The sequence below is a fragment of the Aquila chrysaetos genome, chromosome 19 (genome assembly GCF_900496995.4).
Source record: "Aquila chrysaetos chrysaetos chromosome 19, bAquChr1.4, whole genome shotgun sequence".
NCBI classification, from domain to species: Eukaryota; Metazoa; Chordata; class Aves; order Accipitriformes; family Accipitridae; genus Aquila; species Aquila chrysaetos.
The window spans coordinates 25,956,207-25,972,011 of NC_044022.1; the positions used below are offsets into that span (position 1 = coordinate 25,956,207).

The 15,805-nt window shown below is 56.5% G+C and overlaps 2 protein-coding genes across 13 annotated transcripts in view; one reads left to right on the forward strand and one right to left on the reverse strand.

The window, feature by feature from the left end:
• Positions 1 to 1,183: 1,183 nt before the first annotated feature.
• Positions 1,184 to 10,548, forward strand: RELT (RELT TNF receptor). Of its 6 annotated transcripts, none has more exons than XM_030042361.2 (12): positions 2,007 to 2,114; positions 3,424 to 3,526; positions 4,028 to 4,085; positions 5,099 to 5,188; positions 5,276 to 5,448; positions 5,550 to 5,635; positions 5,909 to 6,151; positions 6,333 to 6,413; positions 6,502 to 6,586; positions 6,690 to 6,878; positions 6,976 to 7,099; positions 9,305 to 10,548. In XM_030042361.2, the coding sequence occupies exons 2-12, from the start codon at positions 3,483 to 3,485 to the stop codon at positions 9,341 to 9,343; spliced, it is 1,212 nt and encodes a 403-aa protein (XP_029898221.1). In that variant the 5' UTR covers positions 2,007 to 2,114; positions 3,424 to 3,482; the 3' UTR covers positions 9,344 to 10,548. The 6 variants fall into 6 exon arrangements, with proteins under 6 accessions (XP_029898223.1, XP_029898226.1, XP_029898221.1 ...); XM_030042362.2 differs by having other exon boundaries at positions 2,009 to 2,114; positions 3,438 to 3,526; XM_030042363.2 differs by lacking the exons at positions 2,007 to 2,114; positions 3,424 to 3,526 and adding an exon at positions 1,184 to 1,239.
• Positions 10,549 to 15,253: 4,705 nt separating this feature from the next.
• The window catches only part of FAM168A (family with sequence similarity 168 member A), a 200,685-nt gene continuing 200,133 nt past the window's right edge, over positions 15,254 to 15,805 (reverse strand). For all 7 annotated transcript variants that reach the window (XM_041118548.1, XM_030042369.2, XM_030042371.2 and 4 more), the window contains one exon: positions 15,254 to 15,532. The gene's annotated coding sequence lies outside the window, so the exon portion shown is untranslated. The remainder of the gene's footprint in view (positions 15,533 to 15,805) is intronic.

The window sequence follows — 15,805 nt, forward strand, 5'->3', positions numbered from 1 at the left end:
CCCCAGCCTGACACCAGGGATGTCCCCCCTGCCCCTAAATTGGGGTGACGGTGGTCGGGACCCTAAAAATGAGTTTTTCCTGGACCAACCTCCCCCATTTTCCCTTTTTTCCCCCCCCATTTTCCTGCTTTCACCCCAGGGTCCAGGCGAGGCCAGTGCTCGCAGACCTGGGCACCCGGTTGTCCCCATGGGAGAGGTGACAACCCCCACGGTGAGTGACGAGGATGTTGCCGTCCCACGTCCGTCTGTCCATCCTGGGAAGGGGCGGGGGGGGGGGGGGCGATGTTATAATTGGGATGATGAGGATATTTGGGGAAGGGAGGGGATGGGAATTTCAGTCCCTTTGGGGGCTCTTTGTCATTAAAGGTCACCCGTGTCAGAACGAAGCCAGCGTGGTCTCGTCCTTCGCCTCGGGGGGGGGGGGGGGGACAGGGATGGGGTGAGGATGGGTGCAGCTGGGGGGGGGACATGGACACCCACCACCCATCGGCCATCGCTGGGGACATCACCCGATGATGCCGGCTGTGATGAAGACTCTGGTGGGAGGAAGAAACCCTCAACCCAGGGATGATGCATGGACAAACAGCCGGAATGGGGGACATTGTCCTGGGGACCACGTCACCCCAAAAGCAGCCCCCGGGGTGTACTGGGGCGGGGGGGGGGCAAGGAGGGAGCACCAGGCCTGACCGCAACGGGGGTGTCCCCAGTGTAGGAAAACTGTCCCCTGGGGAGGGGGTGAGGCCAAGATGGGGTTCGCTATAGGGCAGGTAGGAAAGCGGGGTGCAGCACCCATGGGTGCCCCCGCGGAGCATCTGTGTGTGTGTCCCCTCCCCAGGCAAAAAAAATCCTTTTTTTTTTAAAAAAAACCTTTCCTCGGTAGGTAAAAAAAAACCACAGCCATCTTATTTTTCCCTTTCCCCCCAAAAAAAACCCTCCGCGGTTGGGATAAAGCCCAGCACCCCCAAATTCCCCCCCCGATCCCCCCCTCCGAGCCGCCCGCAGTTCCCGCCGCGCCCGGCAGGTGGCGCTGTCCGTGTGGGGGGGCGGGGCCGGGGGCGGGGCCAGCCGCCGAGCGAGGGCGCAGCGATGACGCGGGGAGGCGGGGCGGGGCGGGGGTGGAGCGCCGCCGTGTGACGTCAGGGAAAGGGGGCGGGGCGTACGGGAGTAGCGCGCCGGCGGCTTCATTCATAAGGAGGAAGAAGGAGCAGCGGGGCGGCCCCGCGGCGGGGGGGGGGGCAGGTAAGGGGACCCCCCCCCGGCCGGGTTACCCCCTTCCCGAGCTGGGGGGGGCGGGCTCGGGTTACTTTTCCTTAAAGGGTTATTCCCTCCTTGGGGGGGGGTGTCTGGGTTTGGGCTGTGCAAGGGAGTGGGGGGGTTGGTGCTTTTTGGGGTGCTGGATCCCCCTGTTTGCAATAAAAAAGGGGGGGGGTATTGCCTTGACCTTATCCCTAAGCAGGGTGTGGGGGGAGCACCACTCTGAAGTGGGGTGCAGTGGTTGGAGAGCCCGGTGCTGGCTCTGGCTGCTGCAGAGCGAATGTAGGTTAAAATAAAGGGTGGAGAGGGGGAAAAAGTAGGTTAAGAAAAACTGAGCAGCAGCTGCCTGGAAAAAGAGATAGGAGCTGTGTCGGGTTTGGTGTTTTGTTTTGTTGTTTTGAGGTTGGTTTTTTTTTCCGGAGCTGGAAAATCCCAGGGCTCCCAACCAAATACCTGCGTCAGCCGGGATGCTGCGGTGAGGGGCTGTACCCCAAAATGGGGCTGGAGCGTGCCGCTGCCTGGGCTCTTTGCCTGACGGCGATGCCTCTGGGATCATTTGACTTTAACATCGGATTTTTGCCATGGTTTGGTTGTTCCCGCAGCTCTGATGGGGCCCCGGGGGGAATGCGATAACGCTGAGTTTTGCTCCGTCTGCCGGACAATCCCCCCCTTGTCCCAAGCTGCCTCTGAGAGCCATTCCCCAAAGTGTTTCCAAACAGTTGCTCCTTTTTTTTCCCCATTTATCTGCAGGAGCCATCAGCCGAAACCCTGTTCCCCCATAAGGAGGGGAAGCCCTCGCTGGAATCCCAGTGGGCAGCCTTGGGTTACAGGCTATATTGAGGAAGGGCTGGGAATAAAAGGCTTGTGTGATCCAGTGGGATTTGGGGGGGGTTACCAAATCCAAGTTGCCTTCCTCGGTGTGTTTGCATCGATGCACTGGCCAAGTGGGGTATGGGGCTGGTGGAGGTCGGGATGTCCCCAAAAAGCAGCCGGGTCTGGCACTGGTGGGGTTATTTTTTGGTTTCCTCTAGTTCTTGGGGGGCAAATTATGTTATTTTTAAGTTTCGCCCAGGGAGCTTCAGGGCTTCTCTCCACTGCGCCAGGGCAGCCGGGCATCCCCCCGTCGCCAGCTGTAGGTTTATGCCTGCATCCCCCATCCCCACCTGGGGGGTCCCTGAGCTGCCCCCAAAAACGGGCGCTCAGTCCTGGGGTGCCCATGACTGGGCAAAGCTCCGGTGATAACCAGGAGCTGGTCCCCCCCCGGGTCCTTGTACCTCCTACATCCCCGCGGTGGGGTCTTGGTCATCTAAGAGATGTCCTTAATCCTTGGATTAAGCTTGGCCTTAGATCTGCTTTACCTGAGGCCAGCCCTGTTCCTGGTGGGGTTTAAATCTATTTATCTTGAGATGATGAGCCGGGATGCTCCGGCAACCTGGGATGCGTGGGCTCTGCCGGCCCGTGGCATCGCTCGGCCACGGCTCGTGGTCCCCCGGCCACGGTGGGACCTGCCCATCCCCTTCCAAGGCCATCGCGGCTCCTTCCCCAGCAGAGCAGCACCCCAAACATCTCGGGGTGTCCTTAAGGTGCTGCTATTAAAAGCTTAAATACCATCACCCCGAAGGATTAAAATGCTTCACGTTAGGCTTAAACTTGAGTTTTATTAGCGCTGGCTTACAGGATGGAGGACTTGTACCGGTTTCACCCTTCCTACACGATTGAGGGGCACATCCCGAGTCCCAGGGGGATTCGGGATGTGTCCCTGTGGGATGCCATCGCCCTGGGACGATGCTTGGCGGGGAGGTGGCACGTGGTGGGGCTCAGGCTGGCCGGGGTGATGGTGGCAGCTGGCTTAGCCCCCCCAAAAATCATGGGGTCCCAGCTTGGCACGGATGGATGGTGCTAGTGAAGATGGGGCTTGAGGGGTCTTGGTTTGGGGGTGCAGCCCCTCAGAAGGGCAGAAGGGCTGGTTGGCTTTATGCTGGCACCCCGATGGGGTGCTCCCTTACTGGGAGCTACTGGGAAGAACTGGAGCACAGAGGATGCTCATTTTGGGTCATGCCCCAACCCACATCCTACAATTACCCGGCTCTGCCCCACTCAGCCCCCAGCATCTCCCCTCCTGAGTTTAATTAGCTGCATCTCAGACTGTTGGTGCTGGCCACTAATTAGGAGAAACTCGTCAGGCAAAGGCTGTAACGAAGCTCTGGCGTGGCTCTCGTGGGACCGTGATGACCGGGGGAATTTCCATGCGGGTGGCGGAGGCTGGATCCGGGTTTGGGTTATTATTTATTTTTTCCTCCCTTCCTCTGTGCTGTCAGCGTTTATTTTAATTTTAACAACTAATTGCTGAGCCCGGAGAGGGGGGATGAGCCTGTGGGAAACACCTTTTGTTTCACTTGATTTTAATTTTTTTTTTCTTTTAATTACTTCATTTCCTTGTGGCAGATGCATAAGGATTTCCTCCTGAGCAGGAAGAACCTTTATTTAATGGTGTTTAGCATCATCTGCTCCTTCCCCTGCTCCTTGCACCGTTGGTCCTGACTGCGCTACAGGGTTGGTCCCTCTCCGGTTCGGGATGGAGTTGGGATCTGCGAGGGAAGGGGGTGATGCTGGTCATCCCACAAAACCACTAACAAAACTTTTTGGGGGATGGTGTAGGACTTGTTTAGGCCAGGTTCCTTGGAGCATCCCCGTGGGGGGAATAAGGCCCCCCAAATTGCTTCTCTGTCAGGATTTTTCCCAGATGGTGACCCCGGTGCTCCCCCTTGGGCAGGTCTCCCCCAGCGATGAAGAGGAGCGGGATGCGCTGGTGGCTCGTCACCGTCCTGGGGGTGAGTACGGCCTCACCCATCCCATCCCATCCCTCTGCATCTCTACTTTCGGCTCCTCCGATGCTCAAACCCATCCCGGCATCAACACGCCACAGCCACAATAGGGCACCCCAAAATGTTTCTCTCACAAACCTGCAGCAGCTCAGCCCTGGGGTGATGCTTAATTTGGGTCCAGGGGGAATTTTTTCCTGAAAAATTCTTCCTCCTCCTTTTCTATCCTTTGCCAAAGCTTCTTCCAGGGCAGGGGCTGATAGGGAATGCGGCTTCTCCCCCACCGCTCCCTCTGGGGCCACCGTGTTGTCCCACGTCTGGGAGATGCTCCTGGGATGGGCCGTGCAGGTACCCATCGGTGGGTTTGCATCGCCCGTGGTGAGTTTGCCACCATCGTGTCGCTGGTGATGGGTTTGCATCGGCCGCGGTGCACGCGATGGGATTGCATCTGTCGCATCCCTCGTGACAGGTCGGTATCCGCCACGGTGCATGCAATGCATTTGGATCCATCACATCATCGTTGATGGGTTTGTATACGCCGCGGTGCATGGGACGGGTTTGCATCCATCACGTTACTTGTGATGGGTTTGCATCTGCTGTGGTGCCTGCAGCGGGTTTGCACCCATCATGTCACTGATGATGGGTTTGTATCTGTCATGGCACATGCGATGGGTTTGCATCCATCATGCGATGGGTTTGCATCCATCGCGTCACTGGTGATGGGTTTGCACTGGCCGTAGAGCGTGCAATAGGATTGCACCCGTCGCATCGCTTGTGACACGTCGGCATCCGCCACTGTGCATGCAATGAGCTTGCATCCATCGCGTCGCTTGTGACGTGTTTGCGTCTGCCATGGTCCATGTGAGAGTTTTGCATCCATCACATCGCTTGTGATGGGTTCAACTCTGCCGTATCCCCTGCACCGGAGCCGCATCGCTGCCGGCGCAGGCCTCGGAGCAGCGGGAGAGCCGGAGCAGCGGGAAAGCCGGAGCAGCCGGCGCTGAGCACCGCTCTTTCCGCAGGTGCTGAGCGGACCCGGCGTGGGGGCCGGGAGCTGCGGACCCCGTGAGCACGGGACGCCGGGATGCCCACCCGGAGAGGAGCCCGCCGGGGTAAGCCGTGCCCACCCGTGGCACATCCACCCCGGAGGGAAGGCACAGGATGCGGCCATCGCTCACCTCCCTTTTCCCTCCGTGCAGACGTGCAGCTCGGCGCAGGGTCCGGTGGGGACGTGTCGAGCTTGTCCCCCCGGCACCTTCTCACCGGGGGACATATCCTGCTCCGCTCACACCCGCTGCCGAGCCGGGAACAGGATCCTGGTGGCACCGGGAACGGCGATGACCGACAGCCGCTGCGGAGCCTGCCTGCCGGGGTGAGCCCAGCCCTTGGAGGCGGGGGGAGAAAAATGCCGCAAACCCCCAGCCCCGAAGCCGCTCGTGGGCCGTATCCTGACCCTCCCCTCCCACCCCGCAGGTTTTACAGCCCTGAAGGGGAGAGGGAGCCCCGGGGCCGGTGTCTGCCCTGCGCCGATGCTCCCCGCAGCACCCCGGGGTGCCCAGGTGGGTGCTCGGGCTGGAGGCGTCACCCCGGTTCCGTGGGTGCCGAAAAAGCCCGTGCCGGCGTTCGCCCCGGGGATACGCCGCAGGATGCGTCCCCCTCGAGACGAGACGTGACGTCCTGCCGGGATTGTGGCAGCTGAGAACGTCTCCGCTCGTGACACGAGTGGCTTCTGCTTCCCCGGGCGCCAACCCTGCAGCGGGGCTCCTGGGAAAACGGGATTTAATCCCAACAAAACCCTTCTCTGAGGCTGATCCGGTGCTTCCCCTCCCCAGGCCGGCGGCGAGCCCGCAGCCCCGAAACGCTGGGCCGGCCGTCGGGGACCAACAGGACGTGGGTGACCCTGATGGGTGAGGAAGAGGAGGAGGAGGAGGAGGCGGCGGCGGCGCAGGCGGCCGTGCTGACCATCGTCCCCGTCTTCTGCGCCATGGGGTTGTTGGGCATCCTGGTCTGCAACCTGCTGAAGAAGAAGGGTTACCACTGCACCGCCGGCAAGGACCCCCAGCCCGGCGGCACCGGTGAGCTCCGGTTGTGCCGCGGACACCTTTCGGCGATCCCGTGTCCGTCTCCCCTCGCTCAGCCCATCCCCGTGGCTTCTGGTCTTCATCGTCCCAGGGCATCCTGCTCATCCTTGGTGGGCGGGGGGGGGGGGGGGGTGTTTATCCCCCATCACGGAGTCCCCAAAACTTCTGCTTCCAGGTCCCAGCTCCATCTACCAGCTGGAGGATGCCAACGAGGACACCATCGGGGTGCTGGTGCGGTTGATCACCGAGAAGAAAGGTCGGGGGGGGTCCCTGGGGGGGGAGGAGTGTGACACGGGCCGGACACCTGTGACCCCCCCCCCCCCATGATCTCCCCCCACCCATAGAAAACGCTGCGGCGCTGGAGGAGCTGCTGAAGGAGCATCACGGCCAACAGCCGATGCCACCACCGGGCTGCACCCCCCCAAATAAGTAAGACCCTCCCCCCCCCCCCCACCTCCCAGGTGCACCGAGGACCCCCTCATGGTGGGACCAACCCCCTGCTGACGGTATCTCCCCCCCCCTTTCTTCCCAGGCTGTACCTCCTGCCTCAGTTTCCCCTCGCCTGCCGGCACCAGCAGCACCTCCACACGGTGCAGGGTCCGGCCCCGTGCGCCCGCTGCAGCCAGAAGAAGTGGCCCGAGGTGTTGCCATCGCTCGGTGCCACCAAGGTCCCCAAACCCGGGGGTCGTCCCAGTGAGGTCACCATCCTCTCCATCGGCAGGTAAGCGGGGACCCCCCCCCCCTGCAGCGTGTGTGTCCTCCCCCCCCCGCCCCAGCCAGGGTGGGGACAGGCTGATGTGATACCCCCCCCCCAACAGGTTTCGAGTGTCCCGGATCCCCGAGATGAGGAGCGAGGCAGGGGGTGAACCCCCCCGCGGTCCCCTCCCTGCCGGTAGCGGGATGCGGCCCCCGTGGTTGAAAAGCATCGACGGCCCCCCCGAGGTGAAGGGGTGCGGAGGGAGGGTGGTGGGGAGCCCCTAGGGGGGGGTCCTTCCTGGCGGAAAATGGGGGCTTCAGGAGGCTGGGGAATAGAACGTTAACTCTGAAGCCTAATGAGGGCATCTGGTGATTTGTGAGGACAGAGCAGCCTATCACCCCCAGGCCTCTTCCAGCAGCTGGGAGGCTTGAAAAAATACTTTAAAAATTGAGCCTGAAGGGGTTTGGTGAGTCCCTCCCCTTCCCCCCCCATTTAAGGTGCTATAGGGGGTTGTGGAGTGGGTGCTGATGAGGGTGCAGGGGTGGGTGCTGGTGCAAGGGGGTGTTCTGCAGCAGCCAGCGCTTTAATATACCCTCGTCCCCTATGTATCTGCACACTCGCAGACAGCTACACCTATGTACACCCCTATAGCACGCTAAAAACACATATGCAAATGCCCATACACCCCTATACAACACATTTGCATACACTTACGTGTATAGGCGTACACCCATATAGGCACAAAAGGCTACGTGTATGTGTACGTGCGCTTACATATGTGCACGCACCTATACACGCCCCCCTATAGGCATGCCTAGACTGGGACGGAGGGGACACCGAGGCAGGACGGAGGGGGTGTCACACGCCGCGGGGCGCTGCGGGTTCGCGGCGGGGCCTGGCACGGGGTGACACGGCCGGGGGGCTGCTGGGTGACTCACGGGCAGCTGCACGGGCGCACGTGCCCCCGCACACGCGCATCCCCCCCCCCCCGCCGCCCCTGCATCAGGCGCTGCTGCACCTGGTCACGCTGGCGGGCACGAGCGCCTGCGCACGGAGATGTCCATGTGCACGCGTGTTAACGTGAGCACGCACGCGTGTAGGCGTGTGCGCATCGCTGCACATGCACGCGCACCTCTGCACGCACATATACACGTGTGCACGTATGCACATGCACGCAAACACGCACCTGGGGCTCTGCAAGCGTGTATACACGTGCACACACACAGACGTGCACACGTGCGCTTGTTCACGCCGTGCTGCACACGCACACAAACGGATGCACGGAGGGACATGTACGTAAACGCATGTGCAAACCCACCTCTGTACAGATACACAAACACATGCACCCACGTGCACGCACACACACGTATGCGGTCACACACGCATGCAAACACACCCACGCTTGCACATGGAGCTCCGTAAGTATGCATCCACATACGCACACACGCAGAGACACGCACATGTTCACACACTGCCACACACCTAATGCATGGATGAACATGTGCATAAATGCACACGCAAACCCACCTCTGCATGCATACATGCGTACAGATATGTACATGCACATACGTGTATGCAGTCCTACACGTATGCAGGCATGCACGTGGAGCTCTGTAAGTGTGCATACACACACAGAGACGTGCGACCTGTTCACACACTGCTGCAGATACAAACATACGCACGGCTGAACATGTGCACGTGCACATGCAAACCCGCCTCTGTGTGCATACATGTGTTCACATGCACATATGTACTTGCGTGCACGCATGCAGTCGCACATGCGTGCAAACGCACCCACACTTGCACATGGAGCTCTGCGAGTGTGCGCCCACCCCCCCCCGCTGCACCTGCACACACACGTGGACAGAGGCGCGCATAAACGCGCGTGCAAACCCACCTCTGCATGCACACCCGTGTGCACGGGCACGTACGCACACGCCTGCACACGCATGCAGCCAGCCCACGGGGACGCGAGGTCACCCCACACCGGGGGGCCGGAGCCTCGGCAGCTGCCGGCCCTGCCTTCGCCTCTGCCCAGCTGAGCCCACCCAGCTCGTGACAGTGATGATTAACGTTCACTGCAGCGTGTGTGTCTCCCCCCCCAGCACCCTCAGGGGCCATCCCGGACACCGTGTCCCTTCCAGCTCCTGTCACCCCAACCGTCTGGGGGGCACCTTGACCCTGCTAAGCCCGTGGCCAAATCCTGCAGGGTCTCAGCATCCTTATGGGGGGGGGGTCCTGGACCAGCTGCTGGGGGTGTGGGGACAACCTGGGTGGCTGCCCTTAGCAGGAGGAGTTGTCCTCTCCAACGTGGGGTACCCTTGGGTGGTGACGGCCACCGTGGACGTTGGCCCAGGGAGTGACACCGAGTGGCTCCTGCCACCTTGGGTGGTGTAAAGGACCCGATCCAGCCTCACCCGGAGACGTGGTCCATCCCTTGTCCTCCACAGCTAGCACCTGCCCTGGGGGCTGCCTCGGGGGGACGGTGACACCCACAAAGACCCCCACGGCGGGGATGGAGGACGTTGGGCACCGCATGAAAGCCAGTCCCGCTTGGAGCCACGAAGTGCTGGAGGTGGCAGCTTGGCTTCTGCTCCTGCCACCAAGGTGTCCACCGGCAGCACGGCAGATCCAACATCTTGCCCGGCTGGTGAGAAGGATTCCCTGTCCCCGAGGTCCGGTGGTGGCCACAGCATGGTGGCCTGATGGAGAGCATCTCCAGGAGCCGTGACGCCGATGGTGGTGGCCATGGCGTGGTGGCCTGATGGAGAGCATCTCCAGGAGCCGTGACGCCGGAGCACGGCTCCGTTGGAGGCACCGTGCAATGGAGGACATCGCGCGGTCAGGATGCCATTTCTCAGTCACCTTCTGGGGCTGTTGAACTGAAGCCTCTCCAGGAAAATCGTGGGCTCTTGATTTCCCTCCATCACCAGGTGCTAGCACTTAACACCACAAGCTAATGACAGTGTCTGGATCGTGGGACAGCTCCCACCCTACAAACAACCCAACTGGGGCATGCATGGTTGCTCTGGCCAAAGCTGGTTTCCTGCATCTACATCTCCTCTAGCCAAAGTCTCAATCAGCCCAGGAGGACGTGGTAGTGATGCTCTGCTCATCGTGAAGATCACGCACTCCACTTTTCCATAGGAGCTGTTCCTATAGGATCACATTGGCTTGGCCATGTTGGGACAACCCACCCAAGGTTGGGTTGGAGACCATCAAGCTCCACCACCAACCTAGAAATGGGTTTATGGCTGGTCCCATTCACTTCCCCACCACATCACCGCGCCAAAAAACCAACCACCAAACCCTCTCGGGCTCTTTTATTTATTTTTTTTTTTTTTTTGGAAACATTTTAATAGTTATTGAATGTTCTACATCTTACAGTAAATATCGTACAGTTACAAACTCTTGGCTGAAATCTGTCAGGGAGATCACGACCTGATCTTCAGAACCAAAACCAGAACAGAAAACAAACAGGAAAAAAAAACAACCCCAAATTTACACATCAGATGGACAAACCGAGGCTGTGGGGCTTTCCAGGGCATCAGTTCAAGGCCATGTTCCCTACACACCTTTGAGACTTAGACTTGGAAGACATGGTTACTCTTGGTTTTAATTATTTTTCATGGTTTTTTTGGTTTGTTTTTTTTTAAATCTGTTTTTGCTTAAGAGGTCCAATAATATTTAAAAATGAGCTGGCCTGGTGGTCAAAATGAATTAAAAAAAATTAATTACATAGAAAGAGGGGTAGGAGCACGGCATGGGTTTGCTCCGTGCTATGGGAGTGGGAGGGTTTGGGTGCGATCCTGCACCCCGCTGTCTCATTTTCCCTTCCTTGCTGTGCTTCCCAATGGCTGCCGACCCTACAAATCTCTCCCCACCCAGCGCCCTGATCCTGAACCTGCTTCGCCTGGGGAAAAAAACCCAGCTCACCCAGTTCCATCCCTTGCAGGAATATGCAGTGATGCTGCAGGTGGCTGCGTTGCATCAGGATTTTTTCCCTACAAACAGCAAAATTGAGTGTTTCTAACTGGGAATTGCTGCCACTAAACCACATATTTTGCTATTCCTTCTTTGCAAACATCCCTGTAAGAGGTTATTTTACCCGATTACTGGTGAATCTGTGAGCGCCATGGTGCAACACGCCAGAAAAATGCCTTTTCCAAGCTCTTCTCCCGCCCAAGCTCCTTAACAGGCTTTATTTTCCTTTTTCCCTATGGGAATGCTAGCACACGGCAGACAAAATATCTGGAGCCTGATCCTGCTGGCAGCCCGACGGGCTCAGGAGCCAGCTCGGCACCCGCGGGAAAGCGAAGGGAAGATGGGCAGAGGGTCGCCGTGTTTCAGGGATGATAGATGGAGGGCCTGAAAATACTGACAATTGAAAAAAACCAAAACAAAACCCCTGGATTAACGGGTATCCAGCGGCTCTTATTGCTGTTGTCGGCTGGTTGGGTTTTCCTATTGAAAATAAACCCCCCAAATGTGTTTTTTCTCCCTCTAAGAAAGTAAGATGTGATTTCATGCCCTCCGGCCAGGGATCGCATCATCCCAAATCCCCCACGGGGACGTATCTGCCGCCGGGATGCAGGAGAGGAGGGAGGGGATGGCAAAGCGGGGGTGTCTCTCCAGGAAGGACCATATTCAGCGAGATGCCGGAGGCTGGGAGAAAAAAACCCTGATACTCTGAAACATCCATCATTAAAACAAACCCCTTAACTAACACTTCATGATAATTAGATCCTGAAACTGCAAAAAAGCTGGACTGGGTAATTATTATTCATAAAATACAGGAACAAATCCTCACCCGGAGGGTTCAGCCGCTTGGAGGCGTGATGGGTACAGGCTCCAAGGAGCTCGCTCGTGTTGGGGGCCACCACCACTATTTATGTGCTTCCCCCCGCCCCAGATCTTGTATTATTACAGCTCATGTTTTAAAGCAAAGATAACGGCAGAGATGGGTTAATGGTCATAACAGCGGTTTGAGAGTTATTTTCCTTCCTCTTTAGCTGGAATTTTAATCTCTGAGACACTTGGCTAAGGGTGGTTTAACCCCTCCTGCTCTTCCCTGTTACTACCCAGTGTGATCCTTCACCATGGGAAACCTTTTCCTTAACCGATGTCGGCAAAGCTTTGTTGGAGTGAAATATTTGAGAAGCTGGTGGCCTCCATCAATGTTCCCCCCTTGCCCAAGGGAGTCCCCCACCAGGCTGTGACACCCCAGGACCTTCACTTAAGCCATGACTTGGCCAAGGAAAGGGCTTGGGATCATGGGCTTTCCTCCCATCCTTCCATCTAGCCGAAAAACCACGTCCCTCCACAGGGAAGGGGACAGGGCTGCAGGTCACTGCTGGCATGAGCCGGGGGGGACATCAAGCCCCCCATCCCCACACGGTGGCAGGGAGCATCTCTCCACCACCACGGCCCCATGAAGCCACCTTGGGAAGGAGCTACCCAAGCCTGGAGCCATGTGGTGGCCCCAGAGCCACATGGTGGCCCCAGAGCCATGCAGTGGTTCAAGCCTAAACCCAACACCCATTGCCAAATGTGCTCACCGAAGCCTCTCGCCCAACAGACGGCGAGTATTCCACCTCTTCACATCCTGGTTCAGTTAACGAGTATTTCTGCTGGGCAGAACGGGATAAGGAGCAGCAGATCTGCTATTGATCCAAGCGAAGGAATTAACACTAAACCGTCCCATGTCAGATCTCATTAGTGGTAACACTGAGTGACCCTCCATGCTCAGCTCCTGGAGCTTTCTACCCCACCTTCAGTGTTTTCTTTCCTTTCAGGAGAAAGCCCAGCATCTCCTTCCTAGCCGTGGGCCAAAATTTTAGCAGTTGTTCCTAAAGCAGTTAAGGGTGAAGGGAGCCTAGGCCAGTGGTAGGACAGTGTCTGCTGGGAAGGTCCTCCTCTGCAGAGCCTGGGGTGTGATAACAAAGCTCCTTGGACCCTGCAAGTCGCAGTGCCGTTACATTGGCTAGAGCTTACTCTATCCTATGTGTTTCAATGCTCACAGACAGCTCCTAATACATAACAAGAAATCAACATTGAGAGCAAAAAAAGGTATTTCAGAGATCTTCAATTCCTGTGATCTATTGGGGGTTTTTTGGGTTTTTTTTGGCCCAGGTTTAACTGTAGCATGCTACAAACAGTGGAAGGATGATGTAGTATTGTTATTTCCAAATGTCCCGTTGCTTTTTATGTGCTAACTCTTGGCTTTGCCAAGCTGAATGGGGCAACTCTCTGATTATCTACTCTTTTTTTTTTTCTTTTATACAAACCCAAAGTGCAACATGGGAGAAATTCACCTTCCCCACCCCACAGCATTGGTGTTCAGTCTTCACCCACTTTGTTCTCCTTGAGGTTGGGAAGGTCAACCAGAACTTTGCTAGATTTTTCTTTAAAACCAGCAGAACCAATCAAATGACCCCCATACAGAAGAGCCGGTGCCAACACCCGACAAACCACCCTGGACCAACCAGTGGTAGGACAAGTCCTCTTGGGTCCCCAAGCTTGTTTCTCCCCATTTGGACCGTGCTCATGGGAATGAGCTCCAGTAGCTCCTCCCAATGGCAGCAGAAGCCAAGCTGGGAGACACCACCAAGAGCAAGGAGGTCTCACTCAGGTGCCAACAACTGGTCACCTTGCTCTTCTGAAGGACCCTCCAGTCCAACCTCTACACCGTGTCCTGGTCAAGGTGACCCTCCAGTGTTGGTCTCCACTGCCCTCACCTCCATCTGGAGATGTGATCCAGGTATGACCAAAGCAGAGCGACCAGCAGAGACATCTGGGCATTGACTCAACACCATGCATGGGTTGGAAACCCATGCCAGGCAGTGCCAGGAGGGATTCCCATCCACATCTCCTATCCCGACTTCTTTAAAGGCTCTGGATTTGGTCCGTTGTGACAACCTCGGAGCCCAAGAGACGTGAGAGTTGCAAACACGCCACCAAGTGAATGTAACTCTTTTGGCACACTTGAGGGAAAAATCAAAACCCAACAATATATTTTGTCTTAGGAAAAAAAAAAAGAAGAAAAGCCTTGTTTCTATGCTGGGTTTAGTGATAAGGATTTAAAAATAAACTGGCCGCAAGCATTGTCTGCAAATACGAACTCTCTCTCTGCTGCCCTCGAGACAACTTATTGCTCTACTTGGGCACCCCGAGGTGGGATGTCACCGGCTGCAGTTGGCTTCTCGTTCTTCTGCCCTTGGGTAAGCCAAAACCCCCAGAAATTACCCCTGTGCCTACAGCCCCTGCATGCCCGTTATCTCCCAGCCCGGTCCACATCAACTGTGGATCACCTTCCTTGCTCTCACCTTTTCTCAGGTGCCTTCCCGTGAGGAAGGCGACGTGTTTATTGCTATTGCTTCCTCTTCCCCCCACTTCTCCCCACTCGCCAAGCAGAGCAGCCAGACATCATCCCCCTCTCCGGCCTTTCTCTATGGTGCTGGGATTTGTGCTTGGATGAACATTTCTCCTGGAAGTTTCCGAGCCCAGCTGTAACCCAAAGAATGGCGGGGGGAGCACCTCGTTTGCCACGGAGGCGTCGCAGTTTGGTCTCAGCCCTGCCAACGACATGGGTGCAAGGTGAAGCCACCCATTTTCCCCCCTCGCCCTGCCTCAAAGACTCTTCTCCATCAACCAGCCGCCCTCTTTCCCCACACCACCAGACTCTGGAGAAGCTCTTCAGACCAACCCCTGGACCTGGAGAAGCTCTTCAGACCAACCCTTGGACATCTCCTCGCTTCCTTCAACAGCCGCCCGGCACACCTCTGCCTGCAAACGGTAGCCACGCAAGGAAGGAGCTGCCTTCTCCCTCACGGAGCCCCAGGACACGGCTGTGGGGAGCATCTCGTTTTCCCAAGAGGTTCAAGATGCTACCAGGGCATGTGTTTCTCCGCTGCTCTCTTCCCATCACGCAAGATCCGTTTGCCCAGTTGGAAAAAGCAGACCAAAGACCCGATGGTGACCAGTCCTCCTACTTCCTAAGACAAGTGTGTTACATCGCTAATTATATTTATATTCTCTTACTCCTACAAAAGAAGGGATGAGTTCAGAATTTCACTGCAGATAATGCATTTATAATCTATCACGACAGCTATCTGGAAGACACCAATTTTCTTGTAATATGTTATGGAAGATTAAATAATTTATATTATTCAACTAAAAATACCCAAACCAAATCGGAATAAGCCTGCCTACCAGCGCTGTGCTTTTCACATAGTACCCTGAACATCAACCACTCTCACTAGCCAAAGAAAATCTAGGCTCTTGTCAACAACAACAACAACAGAAAAATAACAAAAAGAACCCAAACAAACAAGAAGTGGGGGATCTTTGCACCACTCAGCTGGGCAATGCTGGAAAAGTGAATATTCTGAGCTTTCAAATGATAGGACCAAAGAGAGAACTTTACTATTGCTCAGTGTCAGTATGTGTGTTACACAATTTATGTGGGTTGGGGAGGAGGAAGGGGGAGAGGAAAAAAAAAAAAAAGAGGCAGAAGATTAGAAAAAGCAGCTTTTACAAAAACCACTAAAGAATGCATAAAGTGACCCTTGCACTTTTTTTTTTTCTTTTGTTCTTGCAAACAGACGAGGTGCTGCAGTACAGCGGCCACAGCACCGATGTAAGACTTGTGTAGTTGCATACAATGTTTGACTCCGGATCTGGAAGAGAGCAAACATATTAAAAATAAGGAGTTAGAAGCAAGCGGTGCAGGATCAGAGAGGGCTGTTCTCCTCTCCTCTGCACCCCTGCACTGTGCGCAGCACGTATAGCTGATGCATACGGGATTTAACCATCCCTCGCACCGCTCTGCGGGCAATTTCTTGGGCACAGAGCTGAGAAAGCAGCAGCTCGCCGGCAATATCCAATGCACAGGATTAAAAATATGCAGATGGGATGCTCTCTGCTAATTGCACAACAATTTGTCACGGGCA